Here is a 27,696-nt window from a genome sequence, read left to right as displayed (position 1 = left end):
TGCCACCTGACTACCGCCTGACTTTCGCATGACTGCTGCCTGAGTGCTGACTGACTGCTACCTCACTGCCGCCTGACTGCCACCTGACTACCGCCTGACTGCCACCTGACTACCACCTGACTGCCACCTGACTCCCGCCTGAATGCCACCTGACTGCTGCCTGACTACCACCTGACTGCCACCTGACTGCCACCTGACTGCTGCCTGAGTGCCTACTGACTGCCACCTGACTGCCACATGACTGCCTGATTTGCCCTATGGCCGTCCAAGTTTTGCTCAATTTCGTAATGGTGTCATCCCTGCCTGTCACTGGACCTCCACTGTGCGAACTCAAAATCTACCCGGGCCACTGACCGATGTCAACTATAAGAGAAAAATCCCCCCATAAAATTTGAAATTTATCATTCTTAAAACCTCCGCGGCCACCATGCGGCATGTAAAAATGTGACTCCCGCTTCCTGATTACAAATGCCACTGCGCGTCCACCTGCTGAATTTGCTGAAATTTGGGTCACTATGCGGTGGCATTTTGGGATGTGTGACCGTAGTCTTTGCAAGCTACATTTTAGTTTCAGATAACCTAAACAGCATCACTGCATGTGCGAGAAGTAAAAACACCAAAAATCTTTGCATTTTATTGTTGTTTATTGCTGTTGTGTAAACACATTTACCAGCCCAGATCATGATCCCACTGCCACCATGCTTTTCATTTACATAGCAAAAGTTTTCTGCTAAAAAGAGCTAAAAGAGCATTAAAATTAAATTTGACTCAACTTTACTGTCACTAACCATTAGGATTGAGGGCAACAAAACAGTGTTAGCATCCAACCGGAAGTGTATGATCGCACGTCACTAATTTGTCATTTAAACAAATTATTACTACGGTATTTTCCAGAATTCCGGAGTATAAGTCGCACTTTTGGAAGAAAAGTGCAGCGCTTCTAAACCGTAGAACACATCTGCTTTTGCCGGGTAATTTTTACTCGATATAAAATACCCAATAAAAAGTATTTCTCATAAAAATATAGCAAAATACGACAACACATGATGAATTAGATCATTAAATAATTTCATTTTATTTTCAACAGTGGTTTATGTAACAAAAATAAAAACATAGGAAGATCCTAAAAACATGCTTGAAAATTACTGAAAAGTTAGGAACTTAAGAAGAAAAAATACCTAAAAATATATGTATATATTAATGATACTGGAGAATTAGTCTTTGGTCCACCCATTCCTGGGATATGTTAGACTTTACTTAGGGACCCATGACATATTGAAAATCATGTAAATGCTTTTCCCTGGGTGAAGAACAATATTGCTCTAGGGTTAAAAAATCCATCCAAAGCCTTGAGTAATTCTACGTTCACACCAAGTGTGATTCAGGCGTCAAATTTGTGTTTTTTGGTGTGTGTGTCAAATTTCTCCTGAGTGTAAGTCGCACCCCTGGGCAAACTTTGCAAAATAACGCAAGTTATACTATGAAAAATACATTACTTTGAGTCTATGCTTTAAAGTACTTTAAGTCAAACCTGGCTGTACTAAAAAAGAAATTATTTATCCAAACAAACCATATGTCGTTTTGTGCTACCATAACCTTTAAAAATTTAAAATGCTATCATTCCTAACATGCTAACTGAAGCCTGTAGAATCTGAGATGAGGTAATGTTTTTTTTTCTTCTAAATAATTCAAAAGCACTTTTGCTAAAGGAAGTAATCTTGTACATGAGTTTTGCGTTATAAGGCTTGACCATGAGGTGAACTTGTACCATCTGGTCCTCAAAACAAAGGAAACATAATTTTTTTTTATTATTTACAACAGTTTTCATGAACCCAACTGCTTCAAATAGTTTAAAAGAACTTGGTAGTATCATATCCTGGCAGGTATGATTTTTTTCTTTCTTTCTTTTGAGGGTTGCGTGTTCTTTTACTACATGACCAGGATCCGATCTTTTTATTTCGGCTTACCCCTGACCCCTCGCCGCTCGCGCTGTCCTTCTGCGGGATTAAACCCTACCAACCCTGACAGTGAAGATGAGCCAGCGTCGCAGATTAGAACATGCCTCATTACATACAGATTTAGTTTGAGGTTTCTCTGCCTTATGTACAATACAGAGCGGTGCGATAATGGAAGAGAGAATGAGGAAAAAGAAATCAAGGCTGGAAAGTCAAACAGAGGTACAGATTGACCCAGACCGAGAAGATTTAATACGACACATTGTAATACTGAATGTCTACACGACATGGATATCAGTGAATAAATCCACGCAGGTCATGCAAAGTCTGAGAATAAGGTCACCAGTAGTTCTGCATGAGGTTAAGATTCTTTCTATTGCAGACTGTTGCCATGGGAGATGTCCAAGCTGCAAAAGAATTTCAAAAACAGCTACTCTGTTTAGATGTCTTATTGCCGCTACGTACGATTTGAGCATTTTACACCAATGGTCATACGTGAATATACGTGTAAAATGTGAGAACCGTTATTGTCCTTAAGTGAAATTTTTCACAGATGTATCACAAACGAACCACCAAGGAAGTGCAAATAAACTACACAAAGAACACGTAAACCCGCACGTCATTGAATTTCTTCACTTTAACACTTTTGACACTGGCCAGAAAACACATTCAGCCAACACAGTTGGTATCACCTGGACCACACCAGTTCTAAGTCTGACTGAGCCAGCCCGCCAAGGGGGACCCTTGCCAAGACGGGGCACCCCTGGTTGGAGCCGCATCTTGAGAGGTCTACGAGAAGGACCCAGCACACATCCAGAGTTGCATATCCTAGCCCGTTTAACGCAGACACCGCCCTGCAAGAGACCCGACTGCTGGACGAGTAATGAACCGTCCAAGATTATTGTAAGGGTACCGGGTTAGAGTACTAGTACCCTAACCCGGTACCCGTACCCTAAGCTAGTATCAATTCCGTGTTTGTTACTACCGCATCGGGTACCGCGTCCTGAGGGTTGGGAATCCTTGATCTAATGGTAACAACCAGTATGTCTAAAAAAATACAAATTAGGAACACCCAAATCATCAAAAAGTGACGCGGTCATACGTCCATGATGACAAGTTGGGAGTGAGAGTGTAGAGGAAAAGTCCGTTAGACATACGTGGAACGGTCGTCTAAAGTCACAAATTTGCGGGACTTGCGAAAATATCACAAAAATTGCATAAGATTTAAGTAATAATTGTACATAAAATACACATAAATTGCATAGATTTAATTAAACCAAAAATTTTGAACAGCTCAAAACTGTATCCACGTAAAGACCCTGGAGTGACATCTGGACACATTGACGAATGACGATTGCGAGAAGCACTTATGAATGATGTATCTCACACACGTATCACAAAAGACCAAAATTACATATTGGAAAATGCACAAATCGTATGAACCAGTAGTGTGACATTCTCACCGCACCTACTGCCTCTGTTTTGACACCTGTCCAAAAATGTCGTCATAAACCTGCCACTCCCACTGCATGTGGGCGGAGCTAATGCTAACCTTTATTTTATGGCTTTAATGCTACTTTATTGAGGACTCCTGCTGCACGAGATCGGTTTCGGACAAACATCAGAGTCAGCTTGAGGACATCACATTTGATAAATGTCAAACTAAGGATGAGTCATGAAAAAACACAACAGAAATGTACACTAAGTTTAAATTATAATGAATGTACACAAAAATGAAGATTTCATTTTCCAGGTTTAATACCCAGGAGATATAGCAGGAGTTATTCTTTACCTATTTTTGATTACTTTATATAAACATCAATATTAATATTGCTAAACAGTTCAGAAAAACATATTTAATATAAAAAAAGTATTTAAAAAAAATAGAAAACTTAAGGCTTTTAATTGGAGCTGGTTAATGGATATGCATAACGTTGCTGTTGTCTTCTTTTCATTGGCTTCCACTTAATTTCAGATTTGATTTTTTAATTTTAGTTAGTTAGATCTTTGCACGTACAAACTCAGACATATATTAATGACCTCTTAACCTCCCTACTCCTTGGTCTGATCCTTCAGGTTTAGAGACAAAACAAAAATCCTGATTTTTAACGTGTTCTTGTAGCATTTTTCTCGTAATGGAAGACACTTATAAAATAATTTAGGATTAAAACTGTATTTCTGAATATTTCTTAGCTAGCGGTAGAGAGTGCAAACGAAGGGATGATGGGACATCAGTAGAGGCTTACTTCCATGCCAACAGTCCCACCCACAACTCAGAAAATTTCTGATGAACTCCTGCTGTTCTGCAGAAATTATATCCTAGAAAATTACACTTTGTTAGTTTTTTTTTTTAATTGCCTAAAAAATGTAAAACTATTAATTAAAAAGCCGCGGAGAGCAATTTTACAATAGATCAAAATGTGATTGGAGTGGGACATTAACAGTTTACCGTCCGATGCGATCCATCCTCCACACACAACATTAATTGATGATAACGGACACCTCGTCAGGCTTTATCCCTGACATAAACAATAACAGTCGTGGCATCGTGGAATCGTTTTGAGTTAATTCTGTTAAGATCTGAAAAGTCGCACGTTGATGACATCACACGTGCACAGCACACTGAGACACAAATTTCCCTCCAATCACTATATAGTGTGTGCACCATTTTCTAGTGCTCTCCAAATCTACTAATTCTAAAATCGAGTGCACTTAAAATTTCCCAGAAGTCTTTGTGGATAAACTAACGTGCATCGATGCTTACTAGATTAACAAATATAGACCACAATGCATTGCGGTCGAACAATTTCAAACAAAAAACGTGTTTAAATGCAATATTTTAAATAAACCATCCACATTTTCACCATCAGAACATCTATAAATGCTTCTTTACAGTTCCTCGTTTAAAGATGGCCTTTTCAAATTTAGGATATTCATAAAACCGCATACAACTCTTTTGTTAGCCTAACTTTTACATCATACTTTTGACAAGCTTACAACTCTCACAATTTGTGTTCCTTCACCCTCCAAACTGCTTTCCAAACATTTAAGCTCCCAGGTGGCGTTTAAGTGTCTCATCTAAAGCTGAGAGGCCAGGAGTCGAACCATCAACTGTCTGAGTAGTTGTTTTACCTCCTGAGCTACAGCTGGCGCTAAGAGCTGCCTCTCGTAGTTTATACCCGACATGAAGTTTCTTATGCTTCAAAAGTGAGTTTTAGTGATACGGCTGAGTCAAAAGTGGACTTTTAATCTGGACTTTTATAAAGCTTTAAGTGCCAATTTGGTTTCACATCATAAACTTGAGGCGTTTCATGAATGCAGGAGGAGAAGCAGCCCTTCAGCCTAAAACGCGGAGCAAGCGCTGATTTATGAACATCTTATCGAGCTGCACAAGTCGTTTATTCCTATTTTAATGTTATCTCTTTGAGCTTTTGCTTCTGAGGGGGTAAATTCAATGACTGACCTTTAATGCGCACCTCGTCGTGGTCTTAAAGATAGCCTCCTTTGAGCAGCTGGACGGATCCTCGTCGGTCATAATGCCCTTTACCCGCAATGTCATCTCTTAGTGGAACTTTTCTCACCACTCCTGAGGATCTTTTTTATGCTTCATTAATAAGGTTCTCATCGTTTTCATTACCAGCCAAGGATCCCAGAGCAGCTCCCTGGAAGAGGTCCACCTGGACGGAGTGCCGCCCGCTCCTCGTCTGGTGGAGATGCGGAGAGACCCGGTCTTGGGATTTGGCTTTGTGGCTGGCAGCGAGAAACCCGTGGTCGTCCGCTCTGTCACACCAGGTGGGCTCCAGAACTCAAACTCATGGACCCTAAATATGTACTTCAATTTTAAAGAGTGGCCGTAACTTTTCCTAAAAGTTTTATATTACCACGTTTTAATGGACTATAAGGCAGATTGACAGCAACAACAATAAAATTCCATCAGGCTCTTGACTCCAATAAATCAAGCAATATGGTTTTGTAGTTTACCAGAGTTGGACTAAAATATTTTGACTGATTTTCAAGCTCTGTCTACCATACACAGTAAGTTCCAGGTCACTAAACAGATCTAGAATCCATATATTACATATATTGTTGATTTTTGAAACAATCAAATGATTTCAAGTGGACTTTATGGTCTGATACTTACGGAGTATTAGTTACACCGGAGTATAAGTCACACCGAAGTATAAGTTGCACCAGAGTATAAGTCATACCACAGTATTAGTCGAGTATTAGTCACACTAGAAGTATTAGCTACACCCGGAGTACAAGTCACAACGGAGTATTTGTCACACCAGAGTATAAGTCACACTGGAGTATTAGTCACACTGGAGTATAAGTCACACCAGGAGTATTAGTTGCCCCGGAGTATAAGTCTCACCAGGAGTACAAGTGGCACCAGGAGTATAAGTCACACCTGAGTATTAGTCACACCAGAGTATTAGTCGCACCAAAGTATAAGTTGCCCCAGAATATTAGTCATACCAGGAGTATTAGTCACACCAGGAGTAAAAGTGCCACCGAAGTATAAGTCACACCGAAGTATAAGTTGCACCAGAGTATACGTCATACCAGAGTATTAGTCGCAGTAAAGTATAAGTTGCACCAGAGTATAAGTCATAACAAAGTATTAGTTGCACTAAAGTGTAAGTTGCACCAGAGTATAAGTCATACCAGAGTACTAGTCACACTAAAGTATAAGTTGCCCCGGAGTACTGGTCACACCAGGAGTATTAGTTGCCCCGTAGTATAAATACCACTGGAGTATAAATCACACCAGGAGTATAAGTCGCACCGGAATATGAGTCGCACCAGGAGTATAAGTGCTACTGAAGTATGAGTCATACTGGAGTATAAGTCACACCATGAGATGAGTATAAGTCACCTCGGAGTATTAGTCATATTGGAGTATTAGTCACACTGGCGTACTCCACCTACACCTAAGTACACTTTGCACCGGAGTATAAATCACACCAGGAGTATAAGTGCCATTGAAGTCACACCGGAGTATAAGTCACACCGTAGTATAAGTCACACCGGAGAGTAAGTTTCCCCGGAGTATAGGTTGCTGAAGAGAAAAAAAGCATGATAAAGAAGTAAGTTGCTCAGAAGTATAAGTTGCACTTTTAGGAGAAAGCTGTGATGCTTCTGATCAAATCCGCCAAACCCTGTGTAATGCTTCCTCTACACCAAACGCGATTCATGTGTCGAATCCGTGTCCGCTGCCTCTTTTGACGTGTCATATTCAGTGCTTGATTCTTGTCCAAAAATCTGTCCATAAACTAGACAGACGCTCCTGTCACGTGTGGAAGAACCAACGGTAAAGTTTTTAGCCTCATTAGCCCAATCGCTACATGGAACTACTGACTGTATATCTCATTTACAATCCATGGAGGACACAGATCATGTTGAGACATCAGATTTTTTTATAATGGGCAGTTAACTACTAAACAACATTAACTCTGATTGGCTAATGACCGTTTCATGTTTCATGGTAGCCAATCAGAGTTAATGTTGTTTTAGACACTAGACCACACGCATCCCACACACCAAACAGGTGGAGCAGCTCGATGAAACGATACCGGATGCAGATATACAGTAAGAACTACTTTAAGTTCATCGAGGTCACAGACGAGAACCTTTCCTGTAGAGCAAACAATATGCCCCGGAGACAAAATTCTGTCCAAAAACTAGTACAGATGTAAACGTTGATTATTTGTGTTACTGCTGTGTTAAATATTTACTTTTGTGGTGAACAAAAGACTTACTCTGTAGTAAATATTGATGTTCATAATCAAGAAAATGTTTATTTTAGGAATTTCTTCTGGTTTGTGGAAACTGGAAAAATGTTAGTTTTAGCAAACAAGGTTACTAAGTTACCTACTGTAGCAACTATAATTGCTATATCAAAGTATCGTTCCGTCACTCTTTCAGTGTTGAAGCTGAGTTCTGGTCAGACACCTGAACTGATGAATATTCAGCCATGGAAGTAGTTGAGTAAAGACGTCCGCTCGGTACATCAGCAGACACAGATCCACTTTGCATATTACTCTGCTGGACCGCCTCATACCCACCTGTCTGCATCAACGGAGCAGTTTGATCAGTGCCTCTCTCGGTGTGTGCAGGTGGTCCATCCGAGGGGAAGCTGCTGCCAGGTGACGAGATCATCATGATCAACGACGAGCCCGTCAGCTCGGCTCCAAGAGAACGGGTCATCGACCTCGTCAGGTGGACATCTTTGTTTTCTTCTCACGGTATCAGCGGAGTGGTTTTCTCCAGTTGAGAACAAGGAGCGGTGAAGTGACTTGATCAACGACAGCTTTAATTGAAGAATCAGTGCTTCATAGCAATTTGGTTATGTTAAAGTTTCATCAGAATTGAATTGACTTGATTTATTTTTATAGAGTAGAAATCAGCTTCTGTCAACAGTTAAAAGTCTAAAATCACTTCAACTTTTTTGTATCTTTTATAGAGTTTTCACCTCTTCTTTGGGATGTTCTCGCTCATTTTTGGAAATAATTCAAGCTTCTTTAAGGCCTTTAGCTTTTCTGTCTGTTCTCAATCCCCGCTTTCAAAATACACAACTAGCTCCTTCTGAAGTTACCTCAATTATGATTGTCTTTACATGAACGTAAAGCATCAGATGCTGTGTGGGTATAAGGCAAACAGAAAACCAGGTCGTTTCAAAAGGAAGCCATTGTAACCACAGACTAACGCCTGGTTCACATCGGTATCGGCGGGGAGTGTGCGCGGTATCTCCGCGGGGTGTGAGCGGTATCTGCGCGGTATCTCTGCGGGGTGTCCGGGACCTGCCTGGAGTGTGCGCGGTATCTGCCTGGAGTGTGCGCGGGATCTGCCTGGAGTGTGCGCGGTATCTGCGCGGAGTGTGAGCGGTATCTGCGCGGGGTGAGCGGGATCTGCGCGGAGTGTGCGCGGTATCTGCGCGGGGTGTGAGCGGTATCTGCGCGGGGTGAGCGGGATCTGCGCGGAGTGTGCGCGGTATCTGCGCGGGGTGTGAGCGGTATCTGCCTGGAGTGTGCGCGTTATCTGCGCAGAGTGTGCGCAGTATCTCCGCGGGGTGTGAGCGGTATCTCCGCGGGGTGTGAGCGGTATCTGCGCGGTATCTCCGCGGGGTGAGTGGGATCTGCGCGGGGTGTGCGCGGTATCTGCGTGTGGTATTCGCGTAGCCTCTAGTTCACACCAGACATGCATGTTTCTGCCACGGTCAACATTCACTTCTGCTCAGCTGTGGTCATTTAATCCTTGTACAATTATTTTGACATAAGCTATATTGACTTGACGCCGAAACTATCGCTGCACGGCACGAGCCGGCCGCGGAGGTCCGCGGCGCTTTGCGTCTGGTGTGAATAAAATTATAGGTTAACAAGGGCGCTGAATGGAAGCGGCCTCCACACCCAATGTGAACCAGGCGTTCACTGTATCCAATGTAGATGTAAAAACCTTCAGAAGTCACAAATGCTGTAAATAAAAATAGCAATTAAAGCCACGGGGGCGGTATGCTAGCTTCCCTCAGACCCCCTTATGACCCTCATTTGCTGAGAGGCTCCTCACTCTACTTTTTAGACATTTTTTTCAAAATGGCAGCTTTTCTATTGATATATCTCCATAGCAACCACGATATGTTTTCGTTGTCTGGGGGTGACGAACAGATTTATGTAACTTTTAGAAAAATCATCAAAAGTAAATTTTTGGATTTCCTTGGCAACTGAGATTTTTGTTAACCATGCTCACATTCCTATATGTTATTTAGTTTAGTTAAGCTTGAGCCAGGGATTCATGAATTAAAATTTCACAATGTTCCAATAAAAAGCGTGCGAGCAACAACGAAACGTCACTCTTGCTAGCTCACCATGCTAAAAATGTACAAACATTTGAAGCAAACAGTTTTTCCAGCTATCATGTGATAGATGAAAATCCCTAGGGGAAGCTTACATTTTTCAGAAGGTACTAAAGGTAATTTTCTTGGAAAATTCAAGATGGTGGCCTCTTTAGGAACTATCTGCAGCTTTGTTGTGTGTTTGCACTAAGTGACAACTTCAACTGTAGTTTATATTGTAGGTTTTGCTTTAACCAAGTATGTACTGTCAAATATCTCATATTTTTAGGAATTAAATTATCACCTAGAGCTGCTAACATCTGTCCAGATGTCCAGAGTGTTGCATTAAATGTAATTAACTTTTCACTGCTTTTTATGTTTTTAAAAATAAAATGTTAGCTTTTTTTATAAATAAATAGACTCCAATAAATCTCAGGAAATCAACATTTTTTCTCATGATTTCAGACTTTTAATGTGCTAAAAATATTTAAATTTGAATCTATTTTAGCTGTAAAGTGTTTGGTTTTTCACTAACAACTGAGTGGAACTCTTTAATAGATAATTATTGCTAAATTAGCTGAAGAAACACAAATGCTTGAGCATCTTTAGCCTCATAAAGGCGTTATTAAAAATAAGTTATTCATGAATTTATTAAACTGCATCCACTGCAGTCTCTTTAGTCTGACCTCTTTGTGCTTTCTGCTGGATTTCAGGAGCTGCAAAGAATCCATCCTGCTGACTGTTGTCCAGCCGTTTCCTGTGAGTCGATACTGTTTCGTGATATCGCAGATCCAGAAGTTCATTTAAAAAAAAAAAAGATTGAAAGATGAAGGTGTCAAGATCACGTGGCAGTAACTATGTTTCAGAAGAGGACAGAACGGGATTGAAGTGGGATTGGCTAATTTAAGGAAATCTTACATCAGTGCACTTTTGTGTTGCTGATTTGTAATTGGCACCTTACACTTTCCAGTCTCTCTTATGGAGCAGCTCTTTGATGATGAAACAGCCAAAAGGCAGTTTCTTGGTAGCTTAAACACCCCTTAAAATGAGCATTTAATCCAATTTGCAAAGTAATTTTCATTTAAAAAATATTGTTTTTTGGGTTTGTTTTTTTTGGAAAAGTACAAAAAGTGGCAGCACTTCATTCATTTATTGAAATCAACTGTCAAAACCTGAACTGATACATTGATAAGATTAGTATTACTTAGGGAAAAATGATTATCTTTTTAGTTAAGTATGAGGTTACAGGCCAGAAAAAGCTCTACTAACAACAGCAGCAAAACAAACCTTAAAGAAATTGTTTTAAAACTAAACACAAAACCTTTGGAGGATTGTTTGGTGTCCATTTTTTTGCTTTGGGTGTCAAGCGAAGAGGTGGAGGGGAGTTGGGTTTGGTTTGGATGGTAGTCTGAAGCCTGACATCAAAGTCTTGCAAAAATAACACAATAACGTTGGTTTTTTTTGTGTATACGATATGGAAAATCTAAGGGAAAAATCTGACCGCGGGCCTTAAACCAAAATGCAAAAGATACTACTTTACTGTTGCAAGTCCCATCCACATACCAACTTCTAACCACCAGGAACAATGTTTAGTGTTCTGACATGTGCTATCAAGGCAGTAATTGAACATGTGTTTCAATCAGAGGTTGACCGCTGCACCACAGCCACACCCTCAGGAAAAAAACGATCATATTTTTTTTATGTTGTGGAACAAGAATAATCTATGCATTCTCACTCTCAACTCGTCATACTATCGTTACCTATACCTATACATACCTATCGTTTGGGCCCCCTCCACGCCACTTTTTGACGTTTTGGGTGTCCCCAACTTTATGTTTTTTGAGGTGCTGGCTGTACCCTTTTAAATCAAAGGTCCCCAACCATCTGGAAGTGGTACCAGACGTGGGATCAGACGCTGAACTGGTACTGGGCTTGGGATACTAGTTCCGGGTTAATGTACAGGTTCGTGTCCAGAGGGTTGGAGACCCCTGATTAGCGCATGCATTTTCTTCCTGTCTGTGGTCCGGTACCAAGAAGCCCTCGGACTGGTACCAGTTCAGGGAACAAAGGTTGGGCACTACTGATTTATTGGGACTATCCAGCACGTCGAAAAATGAACAGGTTCGGGCCCCCTCCATGCCACTTTTTGGTGTTCCGGGTGTCCCCAACTTGACTTTTTTTGAGGTGCTCTCTGTACCCATTTAAATCAAAGGTCCCCAACCATCTGGAAGTGGTACCAGACATGGTATCAGACACTGAACTAGTACTGGGTTTGGGATACTAGTTCCGGTTTAATGTATAGGTTCCTTTCCAGGGGGTTGGGGACCCCTGATTAGCGCATGCATTTTCTTCCTGTCTGTGGTCCGGTACCAAGAAGCCCTCGGACTGGTACCAGTTCAGGGAACAGAGGTTGGGCACTACTGATTTATTGGGACTATCCAGCACGTCAAAAAATGAACAGGTTCGGGCCCCCTCCATGCCACTTTTTAATGTTTTGGGTGTCCCCAAGTCATTGTTTTTTATGTGCTGGCTGTTCCTATTAAATCACAGGTCCCCAACCCTCGGGACGTGGTACCAGATGTAAAACCGGGTTAATATACTGGTACTATGTTAGGGTTAGGGTACCAGTTCACGTCCCGAGGGTTTGGGGCCCCTGATTAGGGTACCATTTTTTTCCCTGTCTGTGGCAGGGTACCAAGCATCCCTCGGACAGGTACCAGTTAGGGGGCCAGAGGTTGGGGGCCTCTGATTTAAAGGGGACCAACCGCCACATCAAAAAACAAACAGGGTTTTTGACATGCTGGCTGTTCCCATTAAATCTCATGCCCTCAACCCTCGGAATGTGGTACCAGACGAGGTACCGGACGGGGAACCAGTACCAGATTAGGATACTGGTACCAGTTTAAGGTTAGGGTACTGGTTCACACCCCGAGGGTTCCTGATTAGCGTATGTTTTTTTTCCTGTCTGTGGCCCAGTACCATGCGGCCCTTGGACTGGTACCGGTTCGGGGCCCCGAGGTTGGGGACCCCTGATTTAATGGGACCAGCCAGCACATCAAAAAAGGGCGAGTTGGGGACACCCAAAACGTGGCGCAGAGAGGGCCATAACCATACATCCATATATGACGAGTTGGAAGCGAAAATGCGTTGGAATAGTCTTTTTAAATTCTATACAAAATCATTGTTCTCCCCTCAAATTCAAATATGTCATTTCAACTCTCAGTACAGAGGTGGAAGTGTCATAATGTGGGCTTGTTTGCATCCTTCGGACGTAGCTGCCTTCTGACAAACTTAACTCTATAACATTGGGCACGAGTACATATATTAGAAACTATTGTTACAGCAACAATCCAGCAAAAAATGATATTTCTTCTTTTTCTGATAGAAAAACATTCATAAACGTATTCATATTCTCATATTTAGCTATGGAAATGTTAGTTTGTATTAAAACACTTTTCTGTCCATTAAATCTGATCTAACATGAATTCTTGTTCTCCTTCCTCCCATCTGTCCACCTTTTGGATGATCAGTCCCCTAAATCAGCGTTCATCAGCGCAGCCAAAAAAGCCATGCTGAAGTCCAACCCCGTCAAAGTGCGCTTCGCTGAGGAGGTCATCATAAATGGCCAGGTCCCGGTCAGTTCCACACCACCATCCTTCACAGAAGCAACATCAGACAGTTTTAAGATGTTCAGTGAAAGTGTAGGAGATGAGACGTCCACACAAAGAGAGACGGCTCTTCTTTTGATTTACCAGAAAATCCTTTTTCCCCCAGAACCCAGTGAAGGACAACTCCCTTCTTTTCATGCCAAACGTGCTGAAGGTCTACCTGGAAAATGGGCAGACCAAGTCTTTCCGCTTCGACAGCAGCACCTCTGTAAAGGTACGTGTAAAATATATATTTTTTATTCGATTTTTTAATATTTTTTATATTTCATTATTATACAATGGGGGATTCTGTAAGTTCTTGTTCACAACACTGTTTGTTTATGATGCAGAAATATCGTTCAGTAAAAAATGCACCCTATTTAGCCAGTTTCAAGTTTAATCATTACATTTTAAACATGATACGACTGTATTACAAATGATTAATTATCCACAAATTTTGCATTTTTTTAATAGAGCAAGTACTCATTTAGAAAAAGGAATAACAATATATGAGCTAATCTTAATCTTAAATGTTGAAGATTAGTTTAACCTTTTCCTGCCAAAAGTGTCATGGAGGCAGCCATTTTGAAATGAGCAGAAAACGTTCTTCTACTACTCCTAGTTCACGTGTCAAAGTCAAGGCCCGGGGGCATTTTGCTAGCTTTTTGGAGTCACTTTTCATTTACTACATTTCTTTAGGATATTTTGGACTTTAGCTAATATTTCAGCTATAAGCTAGCTGTTTTGGCTAATTAAGCCTTTTTTTTGTTTGTTTTGGCTATTTTGAAGGTTAGCTATTTTTCCAGCTCCATGCTAGCTGTTTTGGCTAACCTAAGTTTTTTTTTTGTTTGTTTGTTCATTTAGTTTTTTACGCCAATTTGCATTTTGCTAATATTTCAGCAACATGCTAGCTGTACTGGCTTATTTTTGCTTTTTTAAAAGTTTTTAGTTTTTCTTTTGTAATTCATTTAATATTTCAGCTATATGCTAGTAGTTTTGCCTAATTTAGGCTTTTTTTTATTTTTTGGTCCATTTTGGAATTAGCTAATATTTCAACTACATGCTAGCTGTACTGACATATTTTTGCTTTTTTTAAATTTTTTTTGTAATTTAGCTAATATTTCAGCTACGTATATGCTAGCAGTTTTGCCTAATTTAGGCTTTTTCTTTTTTTTTTTGGTCCATTTTGGAGTTTAGCTAATATTTCAGCTACATGCTGTATTGGCTTCTTTATGCTTTTTGTGTTTTTTAGGCTGATTTAGAGATTAGGTAATATTTCAGCTACATGGCAGCTGTTCTGGCTAACCATAGTTTTTGTTGTTTTTTTGGCAATTTTGTCATTTAGCTAACATTTTAGCTGAATATCAGCTTCAGCGTTTTTAGCTATCAATTTCAGCATCTTCCGCTATCAGCACTAGCATATTCATTGGTCAAATTCGGCTTACTGCTCTCACACTTGCATTAATGCAGGTAACGCTATATATCAAGTTCATAATTATGTTAAAAAGTTTCATAAAGTTTTTGAAATTTTGTTTTAGAGTGTTCAATAAATATTTATCCTCTTTGGTCTGTGACCTAATGTGTGTTTTGAATTTTGGCCCCCTGTGCAATTTAGTTTGACACCCCTAGTGGAAGGATGATGAACTGCAGGGCATAAAATATTTATAATGGGTTATTACGGAACGTTTTGATAATATAAATGAGATAGTGGTCTCAGAAATATGTGTATCAAATACGATACAAATGGTTATATAGGGTTAATATGTGTTTTTCAAGGATTTGTTCCATTTCATTCAGTTTTTAGCCTAAAAACGAGGACAAATGTGCAGTGTAAGTCAAGTTTAACTGGTCCTTAAGAGAGTTTACTGTAGCGTCACAAGAACAAATTGATTTTCCGTCAACAAAAATCAATAGAAATCAAAACACCAGCAACAGAAAAAACAAGAGTTTGCTCTGAGTCTTCTTTGTTGTTGCAGGAAGTGATCCTCACCCTGCAGGAGAAGCTGTCCATCCGATGCATCGAGCACTTTTCCCTGGTGTTGGAGGAGACCGCCGAGGATTCTGGGAGCAAACTGCTGCTCCTGCACGAACAGGAGATGCTTACTCAGGTTCAGAGACGTCTCCTTTTGTCGTCCTTATCCCGCACTCAGTATTCCAGCAGCACTTTAGACCTCGGCGCCATTTATCAGCCCCGGCACAGCAGGAGCGACAGCTCGCATTACACTTACCCTCGCACACGCTCGCACCAACCCCACAAGCGGACAAACGGCGGTCCACGGCTGCTGCTGGGCTCCGGATCACAGGAGGACAGCTTTAATATGCACGCCGCACAGTTGACGCTCCGCACGGGGCGGCGAGGAGCTCTTCTCTGACAGGCCGGATAAAGCAAACACGCAGTTTGATCTGCGCGCCCGTCCTGCTGACGGATGTACACAGGGACTTCTTTAACGAAAGAACATGCTCTCTGTCATCAAAAATGTAGAAAATATGCTCAATATTTAAAAGAAATCTTGGTTTTTAGGTGAATAACAAATGCAGGCCCACAAAGGAGGTTATATTCTGGGTTATTAATGTTCATGTAAAGTAAGGTATAAAAACTTTAGTACCACTGTCTGCTCTGGAGCCGAGCGGCAGCAGTGGTGGAACTACATTTCAATTCTAGATGAAAAAAAGGGAGGCTCTACAGAAACCTCCACTCCTCCGTACCATTGGAGGTGGTTTGACAGCCTAGAAACCACATTTTTGACAAAAAAGGGCCATATTTCGTGAGGTAAAAATAGGTGAGAGTCAACGATTCAATCAATATTCTTTGAATCATAATAATACCATTAAATACAAATTAACTTTTTATGAAAATTGTATTTCGTCTCAAAAAACAGAAGTACCTTTGAATACATTTCTACCCAAATCACTGGGAATTTCCAAAACATTCTCATTCCTACCTCGTTACATATTGACGTTTGGTTGAGGACCCCTCTGTGTCACTTTTTGATGTTTTAGGTGTCTCCAACTTGTCATTCTTTTGATATGCTGGCTGTTCCCATTAAATTATAGAACCCCAACCTCCGGGCTGGGAACTGGAACCAATCCAGTACCGGGACGCGGTGCACACTCGTACCCTGACCCAGTAACGGTACCCTAAACTTTCCCCACAATGAGCGTTTCCCCTTTGCCCCCTGGAATAACATCACTGCCAGGGGGGGTCAACTCTAACCCTAACCTTGTCCAGAACCCCTAAGCTTAACCCCAGGAGGGTGAGCCCTAAAACAACCCCCCCCCCTGTGGGCATCTATCCATATTGACCAGATAACCCCTTAAAGTTTTTTTACTTACCTTCCTGGGACGGGGAGGCCCTGAGGCCCTGCTCCTGGGGGGCTGTAAGGACTGTGCACTTAACATCCCTTCTGATGGAGGGTAGGGTCCAAACGTCGGTTCTCCTAACCCTAACTTGGTGCCAGTTCGCATCTGGTACCGGTTCAGGTCCGGTACAGTGTTTGGTATCTGTTCAGGACTGGTACCGCAACTGATATTGCATCCGGTACCACATCCGGTGACGGGTTAGGGTACCAGTGCCAGGTTAGAGTTCCGCGTCCATTGCCGGGTTAGGGTACCAGTACCGGGTTGGAGTAACGCATCCGGTGCTGGGTTAATGTTATGGTGCCAGTACCAGGTTAGATTACTGTGTCCGGTGCTGGATTAGGGTACTCTTATCAAGTACTGGTAACCTAACCCGGCACCGGACGCGGTGCAGGATATGGTACCAGTCGCTGTACCGGACCCAACTGGTAACGGATGCGAATTGGTACGGGGTTGGGTTACCACCACTGGGTTCAAGTACCAGCTATTGGTTCGGGTCCGATACCACGACTGGTACTGCATCATGTACCGTGTCTTGTGCCGGGTTAGGGTATCAGTACCAGGTTAGAGTACCGCATCTAGTGTCGGGTGGGGTACGAGCATTGGGTGCAAGTACCAGGTACTGGTTCAGGTCCGGTACTGCGACTGGTACTGCATGTGGTGCAGGGTTCAGTTAGGTGAATCTTGCTCCAGGGTTTTTCTTTTAGAGTTCTATTCTGATATACAAAAGACTTGGAATGATAGAATTCCGGCCGGATACAAATCCCAGTTATTAATTCCTGCCTGATCATCACTTTTCAAACATCTTTTGTACCCATGATTGGTCCCTCATTGTTCATAGTTCAATTGGATTTGTATGTAGAGCCCTAAAATATGAACTTAAAAATGGGTTAGCAACACACAAACGCAAGAGTTGTGAACAAGGAGCGCACATAATCTTTTTTTTTTTTTTTTTTCTTGGGAAGTGGTCGCTTGAATATTGCCAAAGGTTCACAACGGCTTATAACGTAATTTAGCACAATCAAGAAATCACACAGAGTTCTTGGAGAGTGCTGGGGCCACAAAGGATTGATTTTATTACAGGAGTTTGTGAGCTAATGGAGATTTGAAGATCGGGTGCATTTGGCCAGACTTTGGACATGCCTGACATAAACCTGAGAACAGCTAGCTAATGATGAACAGATGAAAGATTAAACAACAAAAGAATAGTCAAAATTCAAGTTAGCTTAGCCGCATATGTTTATAAGGACTCACAAGGTCATTCATATGGTTTAACAGGCTGTTAAAAAAGCAGGAAGACCAAAACGAAAGGCAAATATTCTCTAATTAAAATAAAACAGAACCTGAGCTATAATCTAATTCAATTTTGCTTCATTTTGAACTATTTATGTATCTAATTTGATCTGTCGAGCAGACCTACCAGATTTAATTTTGGCTGAATGTTGGTGGAACGTTAGAGAGAATTAGGGTTATACTTCCCGTCAAACTCACTTTGACAGGTGCCCCGCCCCCAGTCTAACCCAATCAAAATGTAGATAGGTCCCCGCCCAAAAGATTATGTAATAACAATTTTATATACATTTTATATAAGTTTTATATTAAAATTGTTATGTCATCTTTTGGGGGAGGATTTGATAGAGGCACGAGACTGGAGGCGGGGCACCTGTCAAAATGAGTTTGATGGAAAGTCTAACCCGAATTCTCTCGAACCTTTCCCCCACCTGTTTTTAAACAAATTTTTAGCTTTTATTTTAGTATTTTTAGGAAATATAACATATAAACATTTTGATAAGTTGGCTTTAATTTTTGACAACTGCAATTTCATATTTAAGCATTATTTTTTATTATTTTATCTTTTTTTTTAGCGTTTTTGTGCTTTTTAATATATATATATATATCTGTTTTTAACCCCTGCAGGTGACGCAGAGGCCCGGCTCCGACCGCATGAAGTGTCTGTTTAGAATCAGCTTCATGCCCAGAGATCCCGTGGAGCTGCTCCGCAGAGACGCTGTCGCGTTCGAATACCTCTACGTTCAGGTGAACATCATTTCCAAACCAGAAGTTAAAAAATCTGGTTCATATTTCTCTGTAGGAACCACTATAAGTTGTTTTCATAGGTTTGTAGAACAGATATTGAAGTCTTACTTTTTTCTGCTGTGCCGCAGAGCTGCAATGATGTGGTCTTGGAGCGCTTCGGCCCTGAGCTGAAGTTCGATGCGGCGCTACGATTGGCCGCCCTGCAGATGTATATCCTCTCCATGACGACCAGACAGAGCCAGAAGGTTTCGCTCAAATACATCCAGTAAGCAACGGCACATGTCCCCCCGCACATATCCTCAGCCGTTTCTGATGAAGTTCTGTGTTCCGACTGCGGTTCTATGCTCTAATCCACATATGTCAGTCAAGACCCCCCAAGTAATTCTATCCGGCCTTCCAGATCATTTTATTTTATTGTTATCAATGACCTGATGTTATCTTGGGCTTGCCTTCCAAATTTGTAAAATTTGGAAGAAATATATTTTAATGGGGGGCAAAATATTGAAAGTTATTAAAGGTTTAAGTTGATTTATTCTGGAATAATATTCCTGTCTTTTTAATATTCATAATTACATTAAAAAGTTACACATTTAAAGTTTTAAAAATTAGCATTCTGCTAGCTGTTTCGGCTAATTTTGGCTTTTTTATTTTTTTAGGTTGTTTTGGAGTTTAGCTAATATTTCAGCTACACGCTAGCTATTTTGGCTAATTTTGGCTTTTTAAACAAAATGTAAGGCTAATTTGTAGCTTAGCTAATATTTCAGCTCCAAACTGGCTGTATTGACTAATTTGGGCTTTCAAAATTTTTTTAGGTTGTTTTGGAGTTAGGCTAAATATTTACATTTTAGCTGTTTTGGCTAATTTAGGCTTTTTTTTAAGGCTATTTTGAAGTTTAGCTAATATTTCAGATACATGCTAGCTGTTCTGGCTAATTTGGGCTTTTTAATTTTTTCAGGTTGTTTTGGAGTTAGGCTTATATTTACATCTTAGCTATTTTGGCTAACTTAGGCTTTTTAAACAAAATGTAAGGCTTTGGAGCTTAGCTAATATTTCAGCTCCAAACTAGCTGTATTGACTAATTTGGCCTTTCAAAGTTTTTTTAGGTTGTTTTGGAGTTAGGCTAATATTTACATTTTAGCTGTTTTGGCTAATTTAGGCTTTTTTAAGGCTATTTTGAAGTTGAGCTAGTATTTCAGATAGCAACATTTGCCAATTTAGGATTTTTTAAGTTTTTAGGCTGTTTTGGACTTAGGCTAATATTTACATGCTAGCTGTTTTGGCTAATTTAGGCTTTTTAATTTTTTCAGGTTGTTTTGGAGTTAGGCTAATATTTACATCCCAGCTGTTTTGGCTCTTTTTTTTATTATTATTATTATTATTTTTTTTACATTTTTAGGCTGTTTTGGATTTAGGCTAATATTTACATGCTAGCTTGTTTGGCTAATTTAGGATTTTTTTAAACAGGTTTTTTAGGCTGTTTTGAAGTTAGGCTTGTATTTAAACGCTAGCTGTTTTGGTTCATTTAGGCTTTTTTCCATTTTTTAGGCTAATTTGAAGTTTAGCTTTTTTCAGCTACATAGCTGCTTTGGCAAACCTAAGTTTGTTTGTATTTTTCGTTTTCAGCTTACAGCATTTACACTAGCTTTATCACAGGTAAATGCTATATACCTAGTTCATAGTTATGTTAAAAAGTTAAAAAGTTTTAAAAATTTAATTTTAGGCTGTTCAAAAAATGTTTATCCTGTTCGGATAAAGGTGTGTTTTGGATTTTGGCCCCTTGTGTGATTGAGTTTGACACCCCTGCTGTTATCCGTCTCCTCCCTCCAGAAAGGAGTGGGGCTTGACGCTGTTCCTGCCCCCGACTGTGCTGTCCAACATGAAGGAGAAGAACATCAAGAAGGCGCTGACACACATCCTCAAAACCAACCAGAACCTGGTGCCTCCCGGGAAAAAAGTAACCGGCTCCCTCCGCCTCCCTTTGCCCTTGTTGATAAACTTCTGAGACAGGAAGACGCTCTTCTGATGCAATAGCCTAAAATAGCGCCGCTGCCGTACTCAACCTTGTAAAGCTCCTCACCCGCGTCAACCTAGAACCCTGCGTGGAGCCAGACCTTGAATATTAATCGAGTTTTAATTCAGATTGTGCATAATGTGATCTGTATTTTCACTAACGCGTGTCTCAGTCTGAAGAAGAATATCCTAACTCCAGAAGGAACTTTTGGAACAAAACCTGCTGCTCTCTTTAATGTCAGTCACAACACATGCACTGAAAGTAAAAATAAAGAGAAAGAATCTGAAGTTTATATTAGCGAGTGCAGTACCAGTCACTATGGAATGGCTTACTATTAACGGACTGAGAGGAAACACGTGGATATTCAGGCAGAACTCCAATGAAAGAGGCTTCATTGGCCAGGAAAGCTTGATTCATTAGTTTGTTCAAGTCGTGTTGACAACAAAAAGAGCTGCAGACTAACTGCAGAAAGACTGCATTAAGAGGAACACATTTGTCATATAAACATCCTAAGTTCTGACAAATGAAAATGTTTCTTTTAGCAGAGGGATAATGTAAATGAAGACTGGAGGAAGTCTAGATCTAGTCGTTTTGTCCAGTTTGTACTTACTAAGATTCTCATTACACTGGAATACAAAGAGCTTTTTATCATTTTTCATTAATCTTAAATATACAACATTTTTACCAGAAATAAGTGAAAAAAGAAAATCTGCAACAGAACAAAACAAACAAAACTTTTAGGAAGCACACATCACGGACACAATCTTGTGTTATGGTGAATTTCATTAGCTTATTTCATATCTTACTTCTCAAACAAATTAAGATTCTTCATGTTAACCAATGGCAACTAAAACAAGATGATTTGAATGAATTCATAAGGAAAATTTGACAATTTCGTTGCGCTGAAACATTTTTCTGTGAGACTAAATTGCAAAACATCGTCATGGGCATTGATTGATTGATAGTTTGGTTGGTCAATCAGTCATTTAATTGATTGGTCAGTCGGTTGATTGTTCTGTCAGTGTTTTGGTTGGTTGGCTGATTGATTGGTTGTTTGGTTGTTTTGTTGATGGGCTAATTGGTTGGTTGATGGATGGATGATTAATTGAGTGATTGGTTGGTTGGTTGGTTGGTTGGTTGGTTGATTGGTTAATGGATTGATTGATTTATTGATTGATGGATGGATTGGTTGGTTGATGGATGTAATGATTGGTTCTTAGATGGATTGATTGGTTGGTTGATGGATAGATTGGTTGGTTGATTGATAAATTGGTTGATAGATGAGTGGATTGATTGATTGATTGATTGTTTGGTTGATGGGTTGACTGGTTGTTTGATGGATTGATTGGTTGGTTGATTGATAAATTGGTTGATGTAATGATTGGTTCATAGATGGATTTATTGGTTGGTTGATGGATAGATTGGTTGGTTGATTGATAAATTGGTTGATAGATGAGTGGATTGATTGATTGTTTGGCTGATGGGTTGACTGGTTGGTCGATGGATTGATTGGTTGATTGATAAATTGGCTGATGGATTGGTTGGTTGATGGATTTATTGGTTGGTTGATGGATGTAATGATTGGTTCTTAGATGGATTGATTGGTTGGTTTATATGCTGTGTGTCTTTATGCATTTTTACTTACATTTTTCTGTTGAAAATTTTTTTTAGATTTAATCTAAAAATAAACAATATCAACTGTTCAGTTTTAAAAAAAAAAGAAATACTTAAAACTTCTCTTTAAATTGGAAATTTCAACAAAACAAGAAAACAATGACACATTTACACTATTTATGATTTACTTTCATTGAAAGTATATTTATATTGTATACAGTACAGCTTAGAGCAGTAGTTTATATTTGTGCTACTGAAATGATTTTCAGTTTCATTCAATTTAATTATTAATTAATATATTTTCCAAAATTATGTCCAAAACCAATTTAGTTTAAAAAAAAAGATTTTTCACTGTTTTTTTTTTTTTTTATTATAAATACTTTTACTCAAAAAGAGGACCTAAAAGGCAAAAAAAAATGACTTTAGAGAATGAATTTCATGAAAACATCCTGTACTTTTTAGGAGTAAACTGATTTTTTCATTTTTTAATCCAACTTTTATTTTACCCCAAAAGTAGTTTGCACTTATATAAAAAAAGAAAGCTTTTTATTTGTATTCTCTTCTGACAGTGAACTTTCTCAAGAAGCAAATAACTGAAAATGAAAAACAAACGACAAATGTATATAAAAGATAGTGAATAAATAGTGTTCCTATACAAAAAAGAGTGCAGAAAATGGGCGGAGCCTGATCAGATTTAAATGATACAATGGGGCATAATGGAAAATCTGTAGTTAACAAGTAAACTTAGACGTAAGAAGTGAAAATTTATACTTTTTATACTCTTCTTGTCCAGCTCACGGCTTTGCAGGCAAAGGTGCATTACCTGAGGTACCTCAGCGAGCTCAAACTGTACGGAGGACGGGAATTCAAATCCATCCTTTTGGTAAAAAAGATCTCTACAAACTATCTTTACTGCTAAAAGCTGGGCATAGATGACTGACTTTATCTTCAATCGAGCAGCAAGGTGAGAAACAGACGGAGGTGGTGCTGCTGGTGGGCCCGCGGTACGGAATCAGCCACGTCATCAACGCCCGGACCAACCTGGTGGCCCTGCTGGCCGACTTCAGCCACGTCAACCGGATCGAGATCCTCACCGAAGACGAGACCAACGTCCGACTGGAGCTCCACGTTCTGGACGTCCGGGTGAGTCAAAGAAACTCCCAGTTATTTCCTCCAAATTAAAAAAAAAAAAAAAAAAAAAAACACCTTCAATCTGTTGTTTGTGTCTATGCCGTTGCAGCCCATCACTCTGATCATGGAGTCCAGTGATGCCATGAACTTGGCCTGTCTAACAGCAGGCTACTATCGCCTCCTAGTGGACTCCAGGAGATCTATATTCAACATGGCCCCCTGCACAGGAGAAGATATGGGTCAGTAATGCACATTTTCTGTGTGATTTTATGCTTTTCAACACATTTTAATTAATAAAACTGAAAAATAATGATATAATAAAACATAAACCAAATGTTTTAAAGACCTATTCATATAAAAATAATGTTTTTGGTGTTTTTAACATGATCTTTGTGGCATTTTTCTGATGATGGAGAGCAAATATTTAAAAAAAATGTAAGCTCAAAATTGCATTTTTGATTATTTTTCTCTATTTAAATCATTGTGAATCAGGAGCAAATGAAAAAAAAATACAGTTTGAAACCTTTTTCACAAAGTGAAAATCACAGCATCTATTTGTGACTGCACTGTGTTCTCATGATGAAAATGTAGAAGGTTTAGAAAAAAAAAAACATTTAAACACGTTAATTTCCTCAAAAATGGATCGACCGCAATGCATTTTGGTCTATATTTGCTAATGTAGTGAGCATCAATGCAAAATCGCGAAGACTTCGGAGAAATTCCTGGTACACTCGATTTTGGAATCGTAGATTCAGGCACTAGAAAATGCCAAACGCACTATATAGTGAGTAGGGAAGGAATTCAGACATAGCCATAATAGTGTCTTCAACTTTGGACGTTATTCCCACTCAATGACGTCCTCAATAGTCGCCGGTTAGCTACATTAGCGCAGAGCTGCTAGTGCTCAGGAACAACATCGGTTCTAGATCTTTAAAAAGGCCATTCTAAAACAAAAAGTCATTAAACGTGAAGAAAAGCGCTCTCCTCTGCGAAACCTTCCCTCCGCTGCGAGGGTTAGGTCTTAAAAACAATATTTTGGACGACCCTTCCCTTACTGCTGGGCGATATGACGATACATATTGTGTAGGTGATAGAAAAGTGTCTGTTGTTCCATTTCTCTTCTATCGTATTTATTTGGTTATTTTTTTTTGCTTTTATTTATTTTGCAAAAATGGGGTTTCCAACCAAGAAATTTAAAACTGTTGTGCGTTTAAAAAAAAGAATAACTGAAAATATCCTTTATTGTGGCATATCGTGATATATATCGTTATTGTGATATAAAATAATCTATATCGTGATACACAATTTTTCCCAGCACTATATACCCCTTCAGATATCTCTAGGAGGAGGGGATGTATCAGAGGTGAATTTCTAACAAACTACTGCCGCTCTGCAGAAACTAAGTCCTAGAAAACGACATAGTTTTTAGAAAATGTTGGCTAAAAATAACATATTCATAGCTAAAAAAACACTAGAAATGTTTTGATCAAAAGATGACCAAACTTGGACTTCAAAGTTCCTAAAGTTAAATTTTTCGTGACGTCTTGCTTCCTGTCTGCAGGCGAGGAGCGCTCCCTAGAGTGGCCCTACAGCACCTCTTTGGGGGACAATGAGGGGCCCCTACAGGGGGAGGCCTTCAACCGCGACTACAACCTCCAAAGAGAGAACAGCATCTCTCCGTACTTCCAAGAGCCCCCAACCCCCGATGCCGATCGCCCCTCAAGGAGCCCCCTCCCCCCGCCCCTCCCCCCAGCCAGGCATAAAACTCAAGACTCCCCCCGCAGCGCCAAAGTCTCCTTCATTTTCGGGGGGAACCCCCCGCTGAACAGGCCGAGGAACCTGGGCTACGAGAGACTGTCGGAGAGCCCCGAGCTGTCGGAGCACGGCGCCCCCTTCCTGCAGAACGACGTGGACTTCCAGGACCGGATGTCGCTCCAGTTCAGCGCTCTGACCCACGTCTACAGCAACATCATAACCGAGGAGGGGGGGGAGGAGCCGGTTCTGAGGGACCTGTTCTACCGCGACACAACCGATGACGCCGAGGAGGACGACGATGCCTCCTGTGAGGAAGACTCCATGGGGGGCACACCTGTGGGGGAGAACAGTGAAAGTGGGGGGCGTGCCAACCAGGGAGGGGGGATGGGAGCGGCAGCTGGCAAAGCCACTTTTCTCAAGCTCTCCGGTTCCACCGACGACATCATCGACCTGACGTCGCTGCCCCCTCCAGAGGGAGACGACGGCGTTGACGAAGATGAAGATGACACCCTGCTGCAGACCCTGAACCTCGCCATAGCCGCCCCCCCGCCCGGGTTTCGCGACAGTTCGGATGAGGACACGGCGCCGGAGGGGCGGCCGCTGAGCACATGCGACAACGACGACATCCCCGTATCATTAATTGATGCCGTTCCAACGCACGAGGAGGGGGAGGGGAGCGGGGACGGCGAGGCCAGGCTGGAGAACGCCGTCGTGAACACACTTCAGGCTCTGGAGCATCTCTCCGTGTCAGAGCAGAGACCTCCACCGCCTCCACCTGGAGTTCATAATCCCGGTCAGTTCAGTTACAGGCAACATTTGTTCATGAGTCACAATAAAACACACGTCAAAGTCAAGGCCCGGGGGCCGGATCCGGCCCTCCAGATCAGTTTATTTTATTGTTATCAATGGCCCGAAGTTATCTTGCGTTTATTTCTAAATTTTAAATGACAAAATATATATTTTTGAAGAGTAAAATGTGGAATGTTATTTAAGGGTTAAGTTGATTTATTCTGGAATAATATTCCTGCCTTTTTATACAGTATTTCAAAATTATGTTAAAAAGTTACAGTTTTAAAGTTTTAAAAATTGGCATTCTGATAACTTTTTGGACTATTTTGACATTTCCAAAGATTTTTTAGGCTGTTTTGGAGTTTAGCTAACATTTCAAATACATGCTAGCTGTTTTGGCTAATTTAGGGTTTTTTTCAGTTTTTAGGCTATTTTGGAGTTTAGCTAATGTTTTAGCTACATGCCAGCTATTTTGGCTAATTTATTTTTTCAATTTTTAGGATAATTTTTGTTTTAGTTTTTCAGGCTAATTTTGCTAATTTCTTACAATCCCAACATTAAGCCCTGCAACTGCATCTCCTATAAAAGTTGTTTTTACCCAATAAAATTCATGCTGCTTCTCTTTTGGGAAATAAAGAGAAATTTGTTCTTAAAGGGAACAGTCAACATTGTCTGTTTCCACAACAAAATATTTTTCAGCATAAGAAAAAAAGCTATATATCGGGATCAAATCTTTGTTTTCATTTCAAGACTAATACACTTTGTCTGAGAAAAGTGTATAAATTGTGTAGTGAGGAATTGTATCATTGTACAAAATAAAGAGAATTACTTTGTGGATTTCACCTACAGAAGCCTATTTTTTAGAATGTAACTTACTTGAGAAACAAGGAACTGCTAAACAAAATGAAAATACAAGCTAACCACATTTAATATCATGTCTCTTTGTGCTTTAGGTGTTTACATATCTCATGGCTTCAGCCCAGAGTCGTCCTCCGATTCTGGGAATGAGACGAACTCCTCGGAGATGACCGAAATCTGTGAACTGGCTGCCTCGCACAGGCTTAACGAAGGACACATGCGCCTGCTGGTGGCCACCAAGGAGGGATACCAACCTCTACTTGAAGAGAAAACAGAATTCCCCGTATCACCTAATTCATGTAGCACAGTAGAGAAGAAACCCCGCAGTCCGACTCGACACCTTCAGCCCCCGGCAGTTCCCCCGAGGCGGAGCCCCCAGTTGGAGACGGCATCGGGGCAGCAAGTGAGGCCCCAGAGTAATCACACGGTCAGTCTCCAGCGACCAAGTTCCACGACGCCTGGGGGCAAACACCACAAGAAATCGATGGACTCCGCTGGAAAGTATAACACTTTCAGCGCAAGGGAGGTCAACAGAAGCGATGGTGCTAGCTTGCGCAGCTATCTTGAACTACAGCAGCGCACTTCCTTCTACGAACGAAACGAAAGTCAAGGACAAGAGAATTCTTTTTTATCCGAGAATTCAGTCACTGAGGAATCTGCTGTGAACAGCGTTCCCAGTGACCGTCACAGAACCCCCCGCCCTTCCTCCAC

The 27,696-nt window shown here is 40.7% G+C and overlaps 1 protein-coding gene across 1 annotated transcript in view; it reads left to right on the top strand.

Moving 5' to 3' along the window:
* The window catches only part of LOC112159940 (FERM and PDZ domain-containing protein 4), a gene marked incomplete at its 3' end in the record, with an annotated part of 66,251 nt that extends 38,557 nt beyond the window's left edge, over positions 1-27,694 (top strand). The window contains exons 3-16 of the mRNA XM_024294201.2: positions 5,596-5,747; positions 8,075-8,177; positions 10,500-10,545; positions 13,317-13,421; positions 13,561-13,668; positions 15,410-15,541; positions 18,708-18,827; positions 18,956-19,092; positions 20,655-20,781; positions 23,246-23,335; positions 23,413-23,595; positions 23,693-23,822; positions 25,145-26,131; positions 27,081-27,694. Coding sequence (XP_024149969.2) covers positions 5,596-5,747; positions 8,075-8,177; positions 10,500-10,545; positions 13,317-13,421; positions 13,561-13,668; positions 15,410-15,541; positions 18,708-18,827; positions 18,956-19,092; positions 20,655-20,781; positions 23,246-23,335; positions 23,413-23,595; positions 23,693-23,822; positions 25,145-26,131; positions 27,081-27,694 — 3,034 coding nt within the window. The remainder of the gene's footprint in view (positions 1-5,595; positions 5,748-8,074; positions 8,178-10,499; positions 10,546-13,316; positions 13,422-13,560; positions 13,669-15,409; positions 15,542-18,707; positions 18,828-18,955; positions 19,093-20,654; positions 20,782-23,245; positions 23,336-23,412; positions 23,596-23,692; positions 23,823-25,144; positions 26,132-27,080) is intronic.
* Between the last annotated feature and the right edge of the window lie 2 nt (positions 27,695-27,696).

This window comes from Oryzias melastigma, linkage group LG2, assembly GCF_002922805.2.
Source record: "Oryzias melastigma strain HK-1 linkage group LG2, ASM292280v2, whole genome shotgun sequence".
Lineage (NCBI taxonomy): Eukaryota > Metazoa > Chordata > Actinopteri > Beloniformes > Adrianichthyidae > Oryzias > Oryzias melastigma.
Note: the sequence above shows the minus strand (reverse complement) of the source record. Positions and strands in the feature narration are given on the sequence as shown.